Genomic DNA, 13,552 nt, shown 5'->3' with positions numbered 1-13,552 from the left:
TAATAGAATAGAAGTGGGATTCGTGTGAGCCAAACATTCTTTTTCATCGTGAGGGTTTAAATCGGGATTTAAAATACGTCTCCTCTCCTTCTCTTAACATCATCGTATAAAAATAAAAAAGTGAAGAGAACATCAATGGCTGTGGAAGCGTTTGAGGCTCATCACAGTCCGGGTGAGTTCAAAGCCCCGACTCATGACGAGGTCAGAGTGTAACAGATCCTATTTATTTATTTGCAGTGATGTTTTACGCTCGCAGGCAAATAACCTGTTTCTCTGCATCATTGAGGGAGAAGAATGATCGGTGAAGGAAAGCTGTCTAACAACGTGGATAATGAGACAGCCCTGACTAACCCTGCGTGGTTCTGCTTGGCTGTGGGCTCCAATCCAGGCTAATGAGAAGCCTGCTCCGTTTTGAAAGCATGCATCCAACTTCACATAGAATCAATTAGTGGCGTAATGTGAGTGATTAGACGTCTAATTAACATTTCCATTCATGTTCGTGGAGGTGGGCAGTTGTCTCAGGGCTTGATCTTAATCCTGTCATCCTGTGTAAAACACGTATGAAGACTGTAACTGTCGGGATTAATATGGTGAAATCATTTGGGTAAAGTTTAAAACTAACTACTCCTACACTGCTTTCTCCCTAGTGCCATCTCGGGCCTGCTTCTATAGAGCAGTGGTTTCAATTCAGGGGGTCAGGACCCCGGGGGGGGGGGGGGGGGGGGGTCGTGAGACACAGAAGGAAGGTCGCGAGATGAGTTCCATGATGTTCTGGGTAAATTCAAAATAAACCCATGCACAAGAAACACTGCAGCACTTATATTTGGACTTCCTCAAATAAATATCCTGTGGGATAATGTGGGCTGCAAGTGTTTGGCACCAGTATTTCAGGGGTCATGGGATGAAAAGTTCTGAATACTCTCCTCTAGGTGTCCTCAGATGAAGGTCACCTGACCTCTGCTGTTATGACCGGCTACAGCTCCTGATAGGTCACGTGAGGGATGAAAATTGATTCCTGACTATTCTCTGATTGTCAAAGAGTTTGTTCTCTGCATTGGAGCCATTGATCTGCAGTCATGATGCTGACTTTTAGAAGGCAGACATTTTTAAATGTCACAGCAGGAGAAGGTGGGAAAAATGTTTTTAATGAACAATGGCTGAATTCCATTTAGCTGCTTAGGTTTCAGGGTCAGATGAAAAGATGTCAGTTAAGCATCGTCTCTTACACGGAGGCGAGAGGAGCTCCAATTAGTTAAATGATTGAAAACACGAGGAGGAGAGTGACCCGGAGACGTGAAGGACTTTTAAAGCAGCAGGTTTCATACAGCGTGTCCACACTGGAAAAAGGCGACAAGATAAAGTATGCTCCAGGAAGATGGCGTTGCACAGTAAAACTTATTTTTCTCTTCCACTGCAATGCACAGGGGAAATGATGGAGCGGCTCACTGCTGGAAAAACATTAAAACTGCTGGTGGATGGTGGGGGGAGCTTTGTGACTCAGTCCTAAAAAAAGGCTGGAAAAATCTATAAAACTATAAAACAGTAAGGCATGTTGATTTGTGTGCAGCACCTGCAAACACTACAATAACTGAACTGTATGCATAGTGTCCATTTATTGTAATATGGAATTGTAATGCAGCAAGTGTCTCTATGTTTCTGTGTGCGAGCTCCGCTGGGGACGAGGGAGCCGTGGTTTTCCTCCGGAGTAGAAGATGAAGTGCCTCCTGTAATCGGGCGCTGGCTAAAATGCCACCTGCAATGATGAATTTCAGTTTGAGAGCCGAGTGGCAAAAGTTTTCAATTCCCCACCGGAATTTTAATCCTGTCTGAGTGGGGCCCGGAGTCTGAGGGGCAGTAGAGCTGCTGTCCAGAAATGTCACACATGGCAGATTCGCACAGGTTTAGAAAAGACGCGGATGATCGCTGCCATTGTTCCAATTCACAGGAGGAGCACAGGTAACAATAGGCCGGTTGAAACTGGGGCTCAGCTGCCCATTGTGAAGCAAATGTTCCATAATGGAGTTACTCCAACAAATTCAGCAGGCGGCTACTTCACATCCTCGTGTTTCCTCACCTGTCGTGTATTCATAAGAAGCTTATTTACAAATGTTAACTACCTGGTCCATCGATTGATGATGAAATCTCACATTTACACACCTACAGTCGTGCATGTGTGTGTGTGGGGGGGGGGGGGGGGGGGGGCTGGGAGCTGGATGCATCTGGCTCCGACCAGCAAGTCAGAGCTATTGTGTTTCATTTGACCTGCGCATTCCACGGGGCAGACACACAAACACACACAGACACACACACATAGACAGGCAGCAGGAGAGACAGGAAGGTAAACTCCTCTCTTCCTTTTGCTTATTTAATTCTGTGCACAACAAAAGTCTCTTCTTCCAACTCTTCAACTCTCCTTCTTTTCTCTTTGTCCTCAATCTGTCTGCAGGTCACATTTATGACACATCAAAGCCTTTGTAACTGGCAAAGTGTCACAGGGTGAAACTCGAATAAATGCAGATGCTGTAATAAATACAGAGCTGGTTGCTGAGGACGAGAGCAGGAAGGAAGATGACGGATTCCTCTGTGGCTCTTTAGATTCAATATCACCTAAATCTTCACAGAATCCTTTTAAGGGATCAATATAGCTTAAAAAACCGACCTCGGTGAGTCATGATGAAAATCATACCGATGTTTCAATGACAACATAACATTGAAAGTTGAGTCTTGCATCAGGAGGAAGTTTGGAGTGCCGTTCGTAGAAAGTGGATCCTGAGAATAGGTCATTGAAGGACAAGTCGACCAGATGAAGTCAACACGTCGTAGAGAATGAAGCGATGGAATTTAGAAGTGTTTTCTATCTCTCACCAGGTTTAGTGAAAAACCGCTCCGGCTTAAAATCCTCTCGCTCCTGTCTCGACTAATAATCAGTGTTTACATAAAACCAGGCAGCTTGTGTTTAGCTGAATGTTTCTATTGTACTTGGCTGTTTAAGTGGAATCAATTTGGATTCAGGCTAACACACGGCATCTGCTGCTATTGGACGGACTGTGGATTTGGGTTCAGACCACAGACCTGTGTATTGAGATGGACAACGTGTCTCCACTTCCTCCCACGATCCAGAAATGAAGCCAAAATATCGTGAACACAAACTCTGCCATGTTTCCAGCGGGAGTCAGTGCAGGAGCAATCCTAGCACGGGTTCGTCAAGGTTGATATCAGCTGTCAATAATGACATCAAACTAATCTAAACCAAACTAAAACAAACTAAAAACCATCTTTGATATCTTTTTTCGTAATGTGTATTTTACATTTTTGTTTGGTCCATGTCCCATCTGCTCACATGGTGGAGGCAGGGTCTATTTAACCTCTAATGCAGCAAACCATCAGGTGGCAACAAGAAACTTCATATTCAAGGAGCTGATATGTCGTTCATCTTCAAATACTTCAATATAGATGAGCATCGGCAACGATTGGAAGATGAACCTGAACTCCGGTGCATCCTTGACTTCCAGTTGACATCTGTGCTTTTAAGAGAAATGATTACACAACAGTTGGACGGAGCACCGCTGCAATTTGTTCCACGGATTATTCTTCACCTCGGGATGAATTTTAATAAGACTACCGATGACTTAGCTTCTGGTCGGGACTCATTATCATGTCAAGATCTTCATTTGTCTTTCTCAGAGCAAAACCAAAAAATTGCTCATGACTCCAGTTTGTTGCTCGGAGACTTTTCACTTGTGTGTGTGACCCGACTCATTTTCTGAGGACGCTGCTTATCGGAGCTTTACGGCCACAGGTCGTGACTCCTGGCTCCAGTGGAACAGCTCCGTGTTGTGTAGCGTGTGATAGTGACTCACTTTTACAGGAGAGAAAGCAGCATCAATAATTTGAGCAGTAAAGTCACGATCCGGTGGGTTTTATTCCCCTCGTTATTTGTGTTTACTGGGTTGTGTTTTTTTACATTATATATAATTCCAAGGGAGCAGAAAAAAGAGCAAAGCAAATTGAGTATAAATTAGGCCTGAAAGCCAATGATGACTTTTTTCATCTCGTAAAAGGAAGTGCGGTGCTCGCTCTTTGGCTTTCACCTCGAAGCAGGAGGAATGTTTTTTTTTGATTGTTGCACATAGTGAAACTAATAACCTCCCTGTTATGATGATGGTCGTATTTCAGAGAGGGCTCTTTTCTCTGCAACAGTCAAAGTTAATGATGTGCCCCGCTCTCAGCTGACTGGGGTGGACGCTTTGACCTTAGTCTGTTTACCCAACACGGACACACGAAGCAGCCTCACAGGCGACAGGGAGCATCGGAGGTGAGTAATGTAGGAACGGAATCGGGATGAGAGGAACTTGATGGAGGGATGAGGGGCTCAGGAACCCACGAGAGGTGAGAGCCGACAGTTTGAGACGTCAGGGCAACATCCAAACAAAATCACATCCTCTGACACGTCGCTTCACGCCAACTCAGTTCACTGGCATCCTCCGACAGCGGGAATAATACAAACGTCAACCCGCACAACAAAAGTGAAAACGATAACGCCGCTCAGCTGAACGGAGCGACGCTGAATGAAAATCAGAAAAGCTCATTACTGACGATGCTGAGCCGCCGGCTACAGCCGAAGACGTTCAATCACACCAGCACAAACAAGCCCTCTCTCTCTCCCCCCTGTGTTCCCTCGTCTCGCCCGCTCACGATTTCAATTAGACCTACCTGACGCTCTGCATCTGCAATATGTCTGGATCTGTGGCGTTGAGCGCGGCCACGAAGCTGCCCACGGGGATGTTCTCCATCCTGGTGACCACCAGGGGGTCGGGGAAGAACACGGGGCCCTCGTTGACGTCCAGCACGGTGACGTGGACGGTGGCCGTGGAGCTGGGGCCGTAGCCCACGTCGGGGACCAGGGGCTCCTCGTTCTCCACTTTGATGAGAAGCGTGTGGAACGCTGTGGCCTCGTAGTCCAGGCGCTGAGCGGGGGAAATGATAGGGAAGGTAGCAGAGCTGTAATTACATTGTTGAGTGTGATATATAGAAACATGTGAAGGTCTCCTGCCCTTTACCTTGACGACAGACAGCATGCCCTCGTTATTGTCTGGATTGGTGTGGATCTCGAAGCTCTGCGTAGGATCTCCGTTGATTATAGAGTAGATGGATCTCCACGCCTCTGTGGCCGGATCGTCCCTGTCGTCCACCGTGAGGTTGACCACCACGCCCGTCGAACCCTCGTACACAGACGCCTCAAACTGCAACAGGAGAGAGACAGAACAACCGTCAGCGAGAGAGAACAACCTGAATCAGACAGACACGACGCTGCACATGAAGACCTTCTATTAGGAGCTGATTTGTGTAAATCTGAGGGTGAGCTCAGGTTGAATGTGGAGGGAATTTTACAGACATAAAGATTTACATGGTTCGTCAATAGAAAGATGTGAAGGTGAACAGGAGCACATTAATTTTAAGGTGATGAGAATTAAGGCAACAGGGCCCATCGGGGAAGTTTCCATCTGAATCCACATATATCACCAAGTCCACCTCATGAATAGAAAAGCAGATCATCAAGAAAGTTCCACCAGAAGTTTTCTCCACTACGATGCAGAGATGCTCTTCATCAAACTTCTTCACCAGACCTCAAGGATGCTCACATTTCTAAATCTCTAAAATATTAATAATAGATAGACCTTCAAAAGCACATTGGATATTCACCATCTCGTCCTATGTTCTTAAAACAGAAGCTAAGGATTCTATTCGGTTATTTTGATTTGATGGAACCAACCTTTAAAACTACTTTCAAATCTAATAACAAGTTTAATTTTGAACAGAACTCAGTTTCAGGGCCTCATCAATCATCGGCCCTGTGAACCATGACCGGGCTCTTCCAACAGCCGTTCCAGTTAAAGTGTCAGATCCCGTTTTCTTTATATTTGAAATTCATCACAATGCAAATTTGTCCGTGTCACATTTTTAAGACGCAACATGATATCGTGACAAAGGAAATTATGTCACGAGATTGATGCGGATATAAAAAATGATTTTGATCTACACATTTTAAATTTTTGTTTTATATCCATCATCATTGCACGAGTTAAATAAAACCCACACCATCTGCCTGCGGCTGCAGATTGATGGAGCTCGGCGTTCACATCGTGCCGCGCTGCACCATCCAGACACTGAGACGTCCTGAAGAGGACACCACCCACTGAGCTGTCGAGTCATGCATCTATAGTGGTGATGTGATTGGCTGATGATTTATTAATCACCCCCCCCCCCCCGTGGATACATATTCAAACTACATGAACCAATGGTAGCTTGTGCACCTGGAGATGAACCCGCCCATGTGCTCAGGAGTCACCACTTTGTGTTTGCTGTTGTGTTTGCGTGAAAAATAAGGGCCCTGAAATATAGTTTATGACATTTGTAGTTTTTAAATGTCATATGGAAACAAGCTTCCCATGCAAATAAGAGCCTTCGCTGTCACGGAACCAGTTATAGAGTATAAATAAAGGTTGACTGAATGAATAATTACTCGGAAAACAAAACAAATGGTTAGTGGTCTGCAGTATCAGTTATTCTGCAGTGAAATCCAAGAGAAACCACATGAATCCACGGGACTATAAACACTTGAACGCACTGACAAACAGCACATGCAACAAAACAAACAGCAATCATGTTGCCTCGCAGTGCATCTCATTTCTTCTTCCCCGTGTCACTCACTTCCCATCTGCCTGCTCATTGTTGTCAGCAGACCTCAATCAAACTGGTATCGATGCTTTCTGCTGGCACGGGGGGGGGGGGGGGGTTACAGGAGCTACAGCGAGGGCCCGATGTAATTTTGCCAAACACGTGTGCAGAGCGTGTGTTTGTGTCGGGGCCATTATGGTGTCAGAGCTTACGGTGTAATCTTGCAGGCACAGAACACTCTGTTTAAGGACGGTGTGCCGGTCCAGCCTAGATTACTGCATCTCCTGTCAACCCACGCCATTGTTGTTTCACAGATTACCCTCTCACCGCCTCACACCGCCCGGCTCCGTGCATTTATCTGACGAGAGACAAACATTGATTTCTTCTCTTTCCTTTCTTTGCCCCTGTGTTTTTTTAATCATCCAAAGCGTGTTTACAAAAAGAAAAAAAACAACACACTCTCTCTGGGCCATTTGCAGTCATTTAGGGCACGGAGGATGAGGACACAGTGTTCTCTCGACTCTGGGTTTGCACCTACACACGTGTTGTGGCTCCTTTTGTCCTGCAGGCCCTGCGGCAGTCTGGTGTAAAGCATGGGGGGGGGGGGGATTAGGAGGGTGATGGAAACAAGTGGGATGCACCTGAATCTATATTTGATAGCCGTTGTTTTGCGGTGAAGAACCTTGAAGCTACGGAAAACTGTTTTATAAATACTAACGACATTTTTCCCACCGCATCTTTAAAGAGACGAGCAAACTGTGATGAGAAACAAATGCAGGTCAATGGCGTTCCCACACTCATCAGCCTGCCGAGGAAACTGCTGATAAGACAGTCAAAGTCGTACTTTCTCCACCACTCACACACACACACACGCAGACACACACACACACTCAAATACAGTATAGTCGCGCAGACAACAGCCGTCCAGATTGGGTTTAATCATGTGGGGCAGTCATGCGGTCGGAGGAAATGCTGTATTCTGTGTGATGTGGCCGCTGGGCCCCTGGCCCGCCGCTGATAAGGCCTCAATTCCACCTGGAGCACAAAGCGACCAGTCACCTGAGAGACTGGAGGGAAATGACTAAGTGCTGAGCTCCTGGCCCGAAATGACTCGGACACATAAAGAGAGCCACAGAGGCGAGATGGCCAAAGAGGGGGGGGGGAAAGGGTCGGCCTTCAACTTAGCTTTTTGTCCCTGCATGTGTGTATGTGTGTGTGTGTGTGTGTGTGTGTGTGTGTGTGTGTGTGTGGGTGTGTGTCTCTGAATAAAATTACTGCATTGGACAGAGCTGAGCAGCCTGAGCGCCAAGTAAAGGCACCCAGATATACTACCAGTTTAAATAATGCTACATGCACATGGATGGATGGATGGATGGATGGATGGATGGATGGATGGATGGATGGATGGATGGATGGATGGATGGATGAGTTGCATGATTTGCGATGGCCACAGATCAAATTACCTCACAATCCAGACATCTTAACGTTCCCAGCACTAAAACACAAAACCCCACAGTGAGTCATTGATTTTCTGTTTCCCAGCTCCTCCCGTGCCTCCGACTTTTCCAGCAGTCTGTCGCATGAATCTTCAAGGTAATGTCACGCTGTCAAAAGATAATTGGGGCGATCGTCGTTCGAGGCACAAAAACTTCAGACCAAAAAGATAAATAAATGGATAATGTCAAGTTTCGGCGGACGCCTCCATCGCTGTAAGTTTTCAGTTGTGTGATCTCACACCGATGATTGCGATGCTGCTAAATGTTTTGTTATGACAGTGTGTCACGTGACGTCTCTTCACTTTTCATGTGAACAAGTACAATTTGTTTTTTCCTTGGGTTAAAAAATCTCAACCTGTACATCAGGAGTGTATTTACTTTATATTCTAATAAAACCAATGTAAACATTCACTTGTCTAATCCCGTTTGCATTGATTTATGTTGTTACATAATTGTTTTTGTTCATTTTATACCAATCAACACTTAGTAAACTACTTATTTAAACTTCAACATTCCAGGAGCACATTCATTTTAAGGTGATGAGAATTAAGGCAACAGGGCCCATCGGAGAAGTTTCCATCTGAATCCACATATATCACCAAGTCCACCTCATGAATAGAAAAGCAGATCATCAAGAAAGTTCAACCAGAAGTTTTCTCCACACAGAGATCTTCTTCATCAAACTTCTTCACCAGACCTCAAGGATGCTCACATTTCTAAATCTCTAAAATATTAATAATAGATAGACCTTCAAAAGTACATTGGATATTCACCATCTCATCCTATGTTCTTAAAACAGAAGCTAAGGATTCTCTTTTCATTTTGATTTGAAGTAACCAACCTTTAAAAATGACTTTCAAATCTAATAACAAGTTTAATTTTGACCAGATCTCTGGTTGCAGCTGCTCACCAATCATCGGCCCTGTGAACCATTACCGGGCTCTTCCAACAGCCGTTCCAGTCAAGTTCCAAGTCAAGTTCTGTTCCAAGTGTCGGATCCCATTTTTTTAATATTTGAAATTCATAACAATGCAAATGTGTCTAGACGATCAATGTTAGACAAATCAATATTTTGTAGATTGGAAATGGATTAAAACATATTTAAATTTTGTGTCCTGTAATCAAAACAAGCTTAAAGCTTTTTACAAAGACTTTTAGCTGTTTTTGTACATTTACAATGGTCCCATGGAATAATAGGTGCATTAGTTTAATTACCTGCAGTCAGTGTCATCACATGTTAAACTACATTTTGCTCTTGCCAGATAAGTGGCAGTGGCTGCAGATTAAGCAACTACTGGGTCTGAGATGGTAAAAACATTTATTGGTTCTGTTTCTGACACGGCCCAGAGGGACAGCAATGCTAGTTCTAAATTAACCTGACAACTATCGGAACAGATAACCAGGAAGTCACACCTTCATGGTCCCCAGAGGATGGAGCCTAGAGGAACTTCAGTGTTGTAGATTTGAGAAGTCAATAAAGTCAATTACAGAAACAAAGAGGAAACGATTGTTGCTTAAGAAATCAAGTAGGAAAATAAAGCACAACAAGAAAAAGGCCAATTGAATTATAATTACCCTGAGAAAATACACAGTAAATACACAACCTGCCATCATGGACGCACATCTGCAAAAGGCGGTCACAGATTCTCCTCTTCACTCACTGCAGGATTCTTAATGAACGAGATGTGTAAACGCTCCACACAGAATTGTTTTTTTTTCAATTTTTTGCTTGTTATTTTTTTCACAGAACTGTATTTAGTAAACATCTGCAGGGTTAAGCAACAACAGCTGTTTTCGTGTTCTGAAAACACAACGTTCAGCCACACAACCCGACGTTCAGCCGCACGTCTCCGCAGACAGATGACGGAGCGGTGAAAAGCCGGAGCATCCTGGCAAAGAGCCCGAGAAAGAGTTGTGAAGCTTCGGAGGAATATACACATCTGTCAGCTTTACCGAGTGACACTAAACGTGCTCTGGCTCATTGACATCACGGTGGAAATTGCCTCTCATTTCTTATACAGGCTTTTAATTTGTCTTTCATTGCCAGCTGGCTTTGTTTGCCGGATACGAACCAGCATTCAAGACTCTTCTTCGTCTGTTGTGTGCACAGCCACGGCTTTAATGTACAGAGATGGAGACTTTCTGGGGGAAAATGATAATTCCAGTGTTTTTGCACCAGGGCACCGTCTCACATCTTTGTGGGTCTAAATGATTAATGGGACAAACATGTTTGGAATGTGTCCAGGATTGAGCAAGAACGCTAAAACCAGCAGCCGTGAAATAGTTGGATGTTCTCCAAGCGGGTCGATCTGAGCCAAAGTGCTGGTGTCTGCCATGAACGGGCTCGGATTGTTATTTAAGTGTCTGACAACCTCTTGGATAGTTTTCTGAATTTTGTTAAAGAACAGGATTGTTTTCATGAAATCAGAAACACTATAGTTGTCGAGTTTAGTGTGGGCTTTCTTCTATTTGACTAGTAGTTGTCATAATGGTTAAAATGGTTGTCTTTGCAAATGGAGGTTTTAAAAAGCGTGATATCAGAGCTATTTCTAGTTGAATAAAAACAATTTTCCTCTTTCGTGAACTTTATGCAGACAAACACCCACTTGAATTACACATCAGCTGTTTGCTTTTGAAGATACAGGCCGTCTGCAGAAAAAATGAAATGTTAATAGCTAGATTTACTGTACTCACTGTGAATATGCTGCTTACAATAGAGTGTTTACTACATTACTGGATTTGTGCTTTTGATCAAGTACCTGAATACTTCTTCCACCAAAGAAAAGTCACAAAATAAAATAGAGAATCTAACATATCCAGGCACATTCAGGTAGCTCAGCATCTTCCTTGATCTGTGAGTCCGGTGGCTTTGAAAAGGTCTTTCTGGTTGAACAAAAATGAATATGACTGTTTCAACGTTGATGCAGGCAAATATCCAACTGTATAACACAGCAGCGGTTTGCTGGTGGCTGGTTAGAGTGTTCTTGCTAAAATAATATATATGTTTTGTGTCCTATTAATCACTTAAACGCAAAAATGTGGGGAAATATGGACCAGGTTTAGTATAAGAATAGGTAATGAGTGTATTACTGGCTACACACACACACACACAGACACAAACACACACACACACACAGACACACACACAAAAACGAAAAGAGACAAAAGTTTGAAGTTTGTTGTCTATTCCATTGGCTGTTCTCTCACTTTTACTCCCTTAGTTGTAAAGTTTAGCCACTTAAGATGTTATATGTTTAAAATAAACTCCTAGTTACATCTGTGGTAGAGGCTGTATATAAAGATTGACAAAGCATCTCCATTTCCTCCAAGTGCCCACAAATGAAGCCAGAATATCCAGGATACCTCCATCTTGCACTTGTGTGCGTGTCCAGAAGGGATCATGGAGCAGAGCCTTTGTATCGAGGTCTTACTGACACGCAAACCATTGTTTGGTCTGTGTCCCATCTGCTAACATGGAGCAGGTAGAATTTATGACCTGCACTGCCAACCAGGAAGCGATTGAGATGATTTAGCCTCACTTTTCCAGTGGTGGCCCCTGTGCAAGGTAGAGCCGGCCTGGCAGGACAGATGCCAAAGCTGTTGTGTTACACGTCATGCCTCTAATTCCGGAACGCTGGCATGTTTTCTAACAACCACAGTCGGGGGCGGCATAACTCCGGCTCTGTTTGGTTCTGTGAAGACGAGCAAAGGCAGCATAAGTAGGGTGATCCATGTGTAAAGGAGCATCTGTCTCCTGGTCAAATCCCTCGCGCTACATTTCGGAGATGTTCTTAGAAAGGAAAACGTGGATAAATTTGCTCTATAAATTGTCTCTACAGCTAAAGGATGGCTACATGCCCTAATTCCGTATATCTCCAGGCCCCTTTGTAGTAAAAGCCTGTGGTAAACGTCCCAGATGTAAAAGTCACATTTCAGAAAGAAATCCCCCAGAGTTAAACATGAATCTTGTTCAAATACTGAGCAGACACTTGTACGTTTCTTCATCTGTATTTCAAAAAGCAGCTTAATTCTCAGCAGAGCGAGGTGTCGAGTGACGGGAGAATCTGCAGAACGCCACCGGTTCCATTGTAGCAGCAAGGAGCTGAAATGAAGCCCGGTGCACACGATCACTCATCTTCCCACACAATCCTATACAGTGTCTGTGTATATAGGATTGGCAACTCACTGCTTCCGTCTCCCCCCCCCCCCCGCTTCTCTCCCTTCCCCCTGGCTTTAATCCTGCATACAGTAAGTGTGCCTGGAGAGTTAATGAGCTTACCTGTGTCTTTATTGAATTTGAACAGCTTCTGCTCAGGCGGTTTCCAGAAATAGAGTTTTGATGAATCTGACATTCGGTAAAAGCCGCTTTTCTACCTTTGTGGAACATGGCAGCTCCTCATCTTTGTCAATGCAGCAGAGTTTTGAAAAAAAAAAAACTTCAAGGGATACAGGCACAGTGTGTTAAATAATCACTGGCTTCAGAGGCACCCTGACTCATGCAGGTGTTACAGGAGATGGATTACACTGGCTGTCATTGGACGTTTTCTCTCAACTGGTCAGACTGGAGGCAGCTTCTTCCGACAGGAGCTTTATGACCGTCTTTGTGCCAAAGTTTGGAGTTATTACTTTTCAACTATTACAATCAAAACTTGATCTAATGTTATCAAATGTGCACTGAACCACTCCAATGTTTCATTTTGCCTGTATTCGTAAAAATGTGCTACACTGGAAACTTCATGTATTTCAACCACATCAAATCAAGAAGAGTAATGTAACCAAAAGAGGAAATATATAATATATTACAAGAAGTAATCTCATTTATCATTATACCATATCGTGTTTGATGTACTTATTAATTTATGTTTGGTTATTAAGATTTATTCCAAGTCAATATGTGAATCGAAAGCAATGAGAAATGAATAGATGAAATATCTAATATTAACTTAAGAAATGCAACTTTCATATGAGTTTGCACCTCCAAAATGAATGGAAAAATAAACTATGAAAATACATTTCACCAAACATGTTAAGTTAACCCTTTCCTGTTATAAAGACTGTTTCCCTACAGGTGGAACAGTAAAGTTTTGTTCTTGTTATTGTTACTTTCTTTCTGTCTTGGGCTGATCAAATCAGATACTGTTAAAGTAGGACAAATCTATTCGGGGAAAGAACATACAGTTGAATTCCAACAGCCTTCTACAACAGATTATGTGTATTCAAAATAAAACAATCATTTCCACCATGTTGGTATCTGTAATAATATTTTAGTATCTCTCAGTGTATCCACAGACAACTTTCCCATTTGCTAATGGCTCTGGAACCTCTCAGTTCATTACCCAATCGATCTCCAGAGACCTTAACAACGGTTGAAGAACAAA

At 43.6% G+C, this 13,552-nt stretch overlaps 1 protein-coding gene across 1 annotated transcript in view; it reads right to left on the bottom strand.

Moving 5' to 3' along the window:
- The window catches only part of cdh13 (cadherin 13, H-cadherin (heart)), a 272,809-nt gene that overhangs the window by 46,399 nt on the left and 212,858 nt on the right, over nt 1-13,552 (bottom strand). The window contains exons 10-11 of the mRNA XM_062389254.1: nt 5,061-5,243; nt 4,714-4,967 (exon numbers count right to left, since the gene is read on the bottom strand). Of these exons, the coding sequence (XP_062245238.1) occupies nt 4,714-4,967; nt 5,061-5,243 (437 nt within the window). The remainder of the gene's footprint in view (nt 1-4,713; nt 4,968-5,060; nt 5,244-13,552) is intronic.

The sequence above is a fragment of the Platichthys flesus genome, chromosome 6 (genome assembly GCF_949316205.1).
Source record: "Platichthys flesus chromosome 6, fPlaFle2.1, whole genome shotgun sequence".
Lineage (NCBI taxonomy): Eukaryota > Metazoa > Chordata > Actinopteri > Pleuronectiformes > Pleuronectidae > Platichthys > Platichthys flesus.
The sequence above is the reverse complement of the archived record's forward strand: the minus strand, read 5'-3'. Positions and strand labels throughout refer to the sequence as shown.